Source organism: Ananas comosus, linkage group 15 (genome assembly GCF_001540865.1).
Source record: "Ananas comosus cultivar F153 linkage group 15, ASM154086v1, whole genome shotgun sequence".
In the NCBI taxonomy this organism is placed as follows: domain Eukaryota; kingdom Viridiplantae; phylum Streptophyta; class Magnoliopsida; order Poales; family Bromeliaceae; genus Ananas; species Ananas comosus.
This window is the reverse complement of record NC_033635.1, coordinates 1656859-1666522: the sequence shown is the minus strand read 5'-3', so window position 1 is coordinate 1666522 and position 9664 is coordinate 1656859. Positions and strand designations below refer to the sequence as shown.

General features: G+C 32.8%; 1 protein-coding gene across 1 annotated transcript; it reads left to right on the top strand.

The window, feature by feature from the left end:
- On the top strand, positions 7953-9413 carry LOC109721007 (protein FAM133-like). The gene has a single exon (XM_020248398.1). It carries the CDS (start codon positions 8208-8210, stop codon positions 8733-8735), a length of 528 nt encoding a protein of 175 aa, XP_020103987.1. The 5' UTR covers positions 7953-8207; the 3' UTR covers positions 8736-9413.

Genomic DNA, 9664 nt, shown 5'->3' with positions numbered 1-9664 from the left:
TATATATATATATATATATATATATATATATATATATATATATATATATATCTTGATAATTAAAGTGGTGTGGGTATTGATATGTGATTGGGTAACTAGTAGAGGCACCTCATAGTGTGGCATGTTCACCTTCAACCGCGTATTTTTAGGGAATCTAGAACAAGTAATTCTTGCCGAAATTGATGCACATATAAGGGTGTCAGGGACCACAAACCTATTTCATTATGCACTAATCTGATTTTAATTATGAGATTTCAAAATTGATGAATAATTATAAACTTAGGAATATAAAGACTACTGTGTTTCTAATAACAGTCTTATATATATATATATAGTTCGGTTACTATACTATCGGTAGCACGGAGGGCTCCATGCTACCAAATTGTTTTCGATGATGCAGCTTTCAAATCGACGATCGGCTCCATTAGACTTGATCTATATTATTTAAAGTAGTTGGAAACTAAATTTTAAAATTTTTCGACATCATTTGACTAGTGATCAAAAGATCTCAAAATTGACAATTTTAATGGCCGATGTGGCATGTTTGTGAGTTTAACAGTGAAAAACAATCCAAATGCGAGGAAAATTTTATAGAAAATTCTTTTCACTATTTAGAGTAAGATCAGTATATCTGATCTTAAATTTAAATCTTTTATAATCATTTTTTATGAGATTTTTATTTTCAATCGTTCAATTTTAGACTACTTGTTTGATAGGTAAATAATATCAAAAAATTATGAAATTTAGTTTTTAAATACTTTTAATAGTGTAGATCAAGTCTAACGGAGCCGATCGTCGATTTGGAAGCCGCATCATCAAAAACAACTTAGTAGTACGGAGCCGTCCGTGCTACAGATAGTATAATAGCCTAGTTCTATATATATATATATATATAGGGTGTCTTATGCGCTTTTGAAAGTACAGAAATTTTTATACTTGTAAATTATTTTCGATGATAAGACATCCAATTCGACGATCGGTTCTGTTATGTATGATATACGCTACCATAACTATTTAGAAACCAAATTTCACATAAAGAGTGTCAAAAAATGACTATTTTAATAATAGATGTGACACATTTGTAAGTTCAATAGTGTAGAAGGATATAAATTATATGAAATTTTAATAAAAAAATTTACTTCACATCGAGAGCGAAAATAATACTCCTAATTTGAAATTCAAATCTTTTATCACTATTTTTATCTGGTTTTTATTTTCGGTCGTTCATTTTGAGGTTAATCATTCACTAGGTAATGAAGTCAAAAAATTATGAAATTGAGTTTCTAAATAGTTGTAATAATGTAGATCATATTTAACGGAGCCAATCGTCGAATCGAATGTTCCATCATCAAAAACAACTTAGAAGCATGGAGACCTCCGTGCTTTTCAAAGCGTAGGAGCCTAGCGCGCGTTCTCTCTCTCTCTCTCTCTCTCTCTCTCTCTCTCTCTCTATATATATATATATATATGGTTTTTCAATTAGGGTCCCTTTTTCGTGTTCTCTAGATGCCAGGATGTTGGATTAGATCAAGATGATCTAGTAGATCAACCACATAGGTTAATCTAAACATGTTGAATATATAATCTTAAAATATTACTTTCTGACAATTGAAATTTTTAAAAAATAACTCAATAATACTTTCGATTTCCTACGCATAAGTTTTGAGTATATGTTAAGCCACATTAGAAGAACTTTTTTACCATTATTAATTTTATCTTCTAATATAAAAACTTTTAACAGATATCAGAATCATTATTAATTTGATCATATCTCAAAATCTCCATATAAGTAGTATATTATCTTACGCGACTTTCCACGCTCAATACCTACTAATAAACTTATAACCAGGCCACTATATATGCAACCTATTGTTTTTTTTTGTTCGTCATAAATATAATGTAGTACACATAGGTGCAGTACAATGGTTGCAATATTTTTTCCGGGGGGGTTTAACTGATGGGTGATTAAGAAAATCTCAAGTGGTTAAGCACTTAAGTATGCTATATATATCCAATGAAAATAAGAACAAGTTGGGGGTAGAGGAAATGATGTGATCCTTCCATTTTAGGAAAATTTTCAATATCTTAGTCGCAATATGGCTTCAAAAATGGGAATTTTTTTTCCTTTCCCAGAAAATTTAACGGGCTTATCACTCATGGTGTCATCTCATTTCCCTGTCAACCTATTTATTCCAAGCTAAGTTTGGTACAAGTCACTTTCTTTTGTAGGCCGAGAGCATTGAAAATAGCTCCGAAGCAATATTGTTTTATAATAAGATTATGCCCCTCACGAAATAAAGAGGAAAGGGACAGCTTATGGTCTGATATTTGTCTCTTTTGGTTTAACTACTGTGGAATTTTGGATAACTAGTGGAGTATCTGTGCGTTGCCGCAGAATAATTTTATAAAAATAAATATATAAATAAAATAAATAATAGTAAAAAAAGAGTTAAAAAATTATATAAAAAATTAACTAAAAAATAAATAACTATTGCTGTAATAAAAATATAAAAATAAATTATAAGAAAGATTAAAAAAAATAAAGGCAAAAATCATACTAATAAAAAATTATATATAATTATATTTATAATTATATATATTATAATTATATTATAATTAGTATTACAATTTTTAGAAAAATAATTATTGTTCTCACATTTTTGGTTTATTCTTTTATTATCTATTTTACCTTTTATTTTATTTTTACTTTTTTATGTTTATTTTATAATTTTCTGACCTTATTTTTTATATTATGTTAATAATCGTTTTATTCAGCTTAATTAATATTATATAATACAAATAATTTAACTTATTTAAAAATTATTTATATATTTTAAATTTTTATAAAAATAAATAAAAATTTAGATTGAATTAAAAAAATTTATAAATTTTTTTAATCATATACCAAGAGAACAAATATATAAAAAAAATTAAAGAAAAAAATTAAAGAGACAAAAAGAGACACAAAAAAAAAAAAATTCTCCCTCCCCTATCCCTTTCCTCTCCCCTCGGCTGGGCCCCACCCTCTCCTCTCCTCTCCTCTCTTCTCCCCGCGCCACGCGGCTCCCCGCCCCGCGCGCCCGCCTGCCTGCGCCCCACGCTCGCGCTCGCGCTCGCCCCTGCCCGCGCCTCCGTTTGCCGCCACCTGTCCCAAAACTGAGGATTTATATATACTACTATAGATGTGGGCAAGGTTTAGTATTTTTATTGATTTTTGAATTGTATGTGTACTCATATCTTAAATTTTAATTATTCTTGAACGATCGAGTTAGATTTGGTATACTTCAAAGTATTTGCAAATAATACAGAAACGAATCTTAATTCTATTAGAATCTCTGTTCTGTCTATCTATGCTAGTGTAGGGTTTGGTCGAAGTTAATCAATTATTCTAACTAGCGTTAATTATTTTTTTCTATTTTTTCCAAGGTTTTTCTTTTCATGCTATGAATTTTTGAGATTTCTCAGTGCCATAGCAACTTAGTTCATTTGGGTCAATTTCTTTTCTTTTCTTTTCTTTTTTTTTTTTTTTAAGAGATAGGTAGCACGCTACCCGCTTCGTTTATTTCGTTAGAAATAAACTTAGCTAGAAATGTGAATCAACTAGAATTCGAACCTGAGACTTCGGGTATCAACCATCAAGCCTTTTACCATTTGCTCTAGGAACAGTCGGTGGGTCAATTTCTTTTCATACCATAATTTTCAGTATAGCACTGCATATATTTTCTATCATAATAAAAAAGGAAGCACATCCATTTGAGCAATTTCCTCTACATTTTCCTTCTTTTTTTTATTAAACTTAATTATAGTCGTTTCTTGTATTCTACACATTCATGGCACATGGAAGGGAATAATAAGACACTTTTAAGATATCTAAGATATCTACTCAGGACTCTCTCTCTCTCTCTATATATAGAATCTCTCTATATATAGAAAGAGATAGAGAGAGAATCCGGCTGAGATACTATCGATAGTATCAAAGATTTGGTGCTATCAAGTTTTCCATCGTTAGATTTTACACTTGATTATTTTTATCTATTAGATTATACTATTCAACCAACCACTCACTCAATCCTAGAGGGCCCACATTATCTTAACCACACATTTTTCAATTCAAGAGCTAAAAAACTAACAGCACCAATAGCTTGGTGCTATTAATAGAATTCCAAATTGGTCTATTGAATAACAAGAAATAACTATTAATATATTTATCTAACTATCACTGTCTCTTGCAGTTGGTTGCCGCCTAGAGGGAACTTTCAAGTCAGAGGTTGGGAATCCGTACTTGTGCATGTACATTACGTATCTTGGGCAGGCTTCTTTGCAGGGGCGAAACGGGCTCGGGCTCGATCCATTAACTCAAAACTTGGGCCGGTGAAAGACAAGTCCAAATTTGTATTTATTCATGGTAGAAAACATGATGCGCTGAGGCCCAGGGAGTTCAACTAGGCCCACTAGGCCTACTACTTCTTTACAGAGCTTGGCCCATTGGGCAAAACAAGTGCGATAGTTGGCGGGGAAAATAAGAAAAAAAAATCTAAAAAATAGCAGTCACATAGGATGATGTGATATTTTCAACCAATCAAGCTGCTCTCCTAGATTCACTCATCCATCATAGTTTTTTATAGAATATTTTTATTATACATTTCTCTCGAAAGAAGAAATATATTTAGCTGAATAAATATATTATGATGTAGCTGCTATATAGTAAATATCCCTACCGAAAATGAGAGCTTCATACGAGGCAAAGGACTATAAAGCTTATTTCTACCTACGACGATATGTCGCCCAAATGGGCACTGGGACAATGGCCCAGGGCCCCATCAAAATGTACCGCATGCAATCCCCGTGCCCAGCATCTAGAAATTGGAGCAATTATTATTTCATACACCGCATCGGAGATTTATGTCTGAAAAGTATAATTTAATTCAACAGATATAATTATAAAAGTATTATATTTATTACTATTATTTAATAAATTAATAATATATAAAAATAAATATTGTTATATATGTAGAAGAAAATAATATTTAGATATTATAATCTTTGATGCAAAGGCCTTTTGATCGATTATTGTAAAATATGCTCAAGTGAATTATATTTTAATTTTGAAACCTCTATTAGAGTGTTTTTAAGAAACGGTGTACGAGATGTACTTTTTTACGCAGGTTGGTTTCAATTTCGCCTTTGAAAGTTTATATGCTTGACTCGGTCGCACTCCAGAGACAGAGCCGTGCGGGTGTTTCCAACAGAAACGCGGAGGAAGAAGCCATGGATTGAACACTCGATTGTTTTCTCTTAATTTGTACTACACCACACATCGTGTCCTTGTGTCCATATTCACGTGTGAAAGAAGCTACTTAATTTTCCATATTGTATAATAATTAAATTAACTAAATTTTAATATTTTAGTGATGTTCTGGTATAGTTGTATAATTATCACGTCATTAATTATGATAAATATTATCATATTAGGTATATATTAATCACTCTTTCTTATAGTTAGTTACTTATTTAGAGTATTTTAAATTTTTCGAATTGCATGTATCAAATTTGATTTTTATTTTCTAATTAAATTATATATTAGTCGATAAACGACTGATCAGTGGGCGACATGATATATTGTAGGAGTTGAGAGTGACGGGCAAAACACGTGCGGCGGAGTGGGGACAAAAAAAAAAAGAAAAATAAAATAAAAGCTGACGTAGACCCACACGTGGACCGGCGCGAACTTCCTCGCCGTTGCTTCCCCTCCACGCGCCGTACTCCGCACGTAACTCAGCCGATCTTTTCCACGCCCGATCTCCCCTGTCGGCGCACGCGCAGCTTCGATCGGCTCGTGGACCGTGGACCTGAAACTGAGCTCCATTCTTATTGGACGGTGACAAGCGAACGATCCAGTGGGGCCTACCGCTACCGCTATTAGGAAAGCAGTTGAATAGCCAATCACGGCTCTTAAGACTACTAAAGTTTTTAATACACTGCCTTTGTTTGGTGGGGGATTAAGGGGTGGAATAATCTCTAAACTTTCGTATTATTTTCAAACACTTTCAAAAATGGATGGGGTTAGCTAACTCCATCTCAAATAGGCTATCCCGAATTAGCTAACCCTATCTAATCCGCCAAACTCCAACCAAACACTATTTTTACTCATAATAACTTACTATTCTTCTTATCCCACCTACTCGAACCAAACACTATTTTTCACTATCCTGAACTAACTCCAACTCCCAACCAAATACAAAAATACTCTAACCCCACCTTAATCCTGAACTTAACCCTATTTCTGGAATAACTAGTTTTTTCTTAACCCCGAACCAAACAGTAGCTAGAGGAATAGTTGTGTAGAACCAACTATTATATTACTCGCCGTCCCTAGGGTAAGTTGCAAAAGATTTGGTGGTTGGTATCCGAGGTACCAAGTTCGAATCCTAGTTGTTGATTCACATTTCTAGCTAAGTTTATTTTTAAATGAAATAAACGAAACGGGTAGTATGCTACCTATCTCTCTTTAAAAAAAAAAGAACTATCATATTTTTGAAAGCTCATATTTTTGATTTTTTGGCATTTAAATTAAAAATTATTCGATTGGGATGATAATGATTTCTCCTAAAGTTGAGTGATCCACTAAAATTGTGTGATCCCCACAAAGTAATAATATTAATCCAAATGTTACAAATAGTTAAAAAGATCGATCCAAGGCCAAAAAGTCGACGTTATTGCTTCCGACTTTTTTTTTCGATCTTCTAAAATATAAAAGTAGTGTTTTCGGCCACTATATTACCTAAATATACTATAGGTGAAAATTAAAATGAGTTTCCAATCTCTTAAAATTAAATCCGCAATATAAAATTTTACCTATTGTCGCAACTTATATAAACTAAAAATTATATAATAATATAATAAAATTTATTAGTGTTTCTTTATGTAGAATTATTTAAATAGTATTTCTGTAGAAATTACAAATCCCTTTTCTTGAGTCTTCCTTTTAGGTCTTGGCACATTATTCCTTCTTTGTAATGGAGTTCCCCCAAACTCTATTATTAGCTATTCCTTCGTGTCCTTGTACTAATATATGTATAGTACTGTATATAGATTCGAGTGTAATGTTGATTTTACGTTGATTCCGTTGCTTTCCCTATCATTCATTTGTTAAATCATCTAGGCCTTTTTTAATATTTGTTTGATGCCACATGCATGAACTAAGGGAGTACCATATTATTTTATTAATAATATGATACTCTTCGTTCCTTATAAACTTTTGACTACGTGCAAATTAAAGGAGAGTTATTCCCATTAAAAAAAGACAAAAGGTGAGTTATTCAGTCATCTACGTGCACAGTACCCTGCTTTTAGGTTTAATTATAAGATCATATAAAAAACTTTTACTGCTAAATTTATAGATCTTCGAAACTTAATTAGAAAATTTAATTGCTATAAACTGTTACGGACGAAAATTCCACCGACAAAGTAAGCTAACAATTCAATAGGATGAGTTCGGGCCCATGCAAAGTACTAAATAATTGCAAGCAAAATCATTAATCCTGGTGTGCACAACTCACAGAGAGCGACTAAATTTGAAAACTAGGACCTCGAGTATCAATTATTAAATATGTAACCAATTGTGCTAGGTATGATTTGTTAATCTATAATTATTTATAGTAAACTATTTTGATAATAAAATAGGTTTATAGCTATAATAGCTGAAAAGTAGAAATGTAAAATTAAGGCTCAAAATTTGAATCTCCACTAACTCATGTATGATAAAGAAATTTTAAAAAATGTGTATCATATTGTTTGTCTACTAATATTTTTTTTAAAAAAAATTTCATCAAACAGCTCATGACCTATTCCTGGGAACAAACCTGACAAGTTGGCCCGAGCCAAACTACTAGACATTTTAGGTGGTCTACCAAAACCTAGCCAACTCATCAAATAAACAAAGCATGGCCACCAAATACTCCTCCCCAATGAGATGTGGAAACATCTCCTCTCACAACCCAGAAGAAATTAATTAAGAAGAATCCTAGAAACCTCACCTGCTCCTCCTCACCACCTCACCTCCTCTCTCTCTCTCTCTCTCTCTCTCTCTCTAATCTTATGTAATCATATATACCCCATGCAAAAAATAGATCACAAGAAGAAACAAACTTCATTGTATATATACCACCCTTCTAAGTGAGAGGAGAGAAAAAGAGAGAGAGAGAAAGATGAGGAGATCAGAGGATGAAGGGAGGTGCAAGAGACACCCAGAACACAGGCTATGCAAAGGAGTTTGCCCATATTGCTTAAGAGAGAGGCTCTCTCACATCTCAGCTTCTTCTTCTTCTACAACCACCATGAACACCTCCTCCACCACCTCTTCTCCCTACTCATCCAACTCTGAGCTCCCCTCCCCCACCACCTCTTCTCTTCTCAAAGACCCCAAGGAGACAGCAACAACAGCAACAGCAAGGCTCTCTGAAGGGCTAAGGAAGAGCAGGTCATTGGCTTTTGTCATAAAGGAGGAGGAGGAGAAGGAGGGGAAGAAGATGATGGAGGAGAACATGGACAGGGATAAAAAGAGTAATAAGAATAAGAACAAGGACAAGAAGAGCAAGAACAAGAAGAAGGTGGGGAGGTTTCTGTCTAAGCTTATTGTTGGATCAGAGAGGAGGAGGAAGCAGGTGGATGGTGATCAGTTGTTTCATTCCAAGACCATGAAGGAGAAGCCTTCTTCAAAGTGGGTATGGTTTTAAACTTATTGAATTCTTCATGCAGTAATTTGTTTCCATTTGTATACATATGGGAAGTAATGAGAACAAAAGTATCATGTATATACATATATATATATAGTGGTTAATTTAGGATAGATATATAGGAATTGTTGCATGTATGGAGACCTCTCAATTGTAGGCAACCTTAAAATTAATAGGCCCTTTTTTTTTCTTTTTTTTTGGTTACTTTCGATTGAAATTTTATCAACTTTCCATGGTTTTGATTAGAGTTTTTAATTTCCTAAATTCAGTCGAAAATTTGTTAACTGTAATGACTCTATTAGTTATCAACTGTTCACCCGCTTTTTATAATATATATCTACAATTCCATGAGGTAAAAATACATTCAAAACAGTTAATTTATCAAAGTTTCTGTCAAAAATATTGAACAAAATCTTCAATAAAATTGGTGGAAGCAATTTGAATTATGATTAAGAATGGAAAGTTGATAAAGTCTCAACCCCCATAGTTTCGGAAAGATCTATAGTTGAGGGGATTTTTTACACATTTTTACCTAGCTAAAAAGAGTTCTTGTGGTTGCTGAGATTTTCTATGTAGAGCATGAAGAGATGTAATTGCTTTGTAATTGTATTGAGATCGAATCTAAGTAATTGTATGTGTAATTGAATATGAAGGGTAAAGAGAATCATTTGCCTATCACCTCGTCTAACAAACTTGTGGCCATTAGAAATCTAACTTAATTTTGTTAGTGGAAATTTCCTTAATTATATTATAATAGCTTTGTATGCGTATATACGCCACATACATAATTGTCTCCAGAAGATTAATTTAATGCACATTTTATAAGTTTCCTAATGATTTACTATTGATATTCCAAGCATCAACTCAATGGAAAATGGCACATGATATTATTAATTAAGTAATTAACCTCCATATTCAAAATATCTGAT

Excerpts from the sequence above, each read along its gene's own strand:
- LOC109721007 (XM_020248398.1), top strand. The coding sequence starts at position 8,208 with ATGAGGAGATCAGAGGATGAAGGGAGGTGCAAGAGACACCCAGAACAC.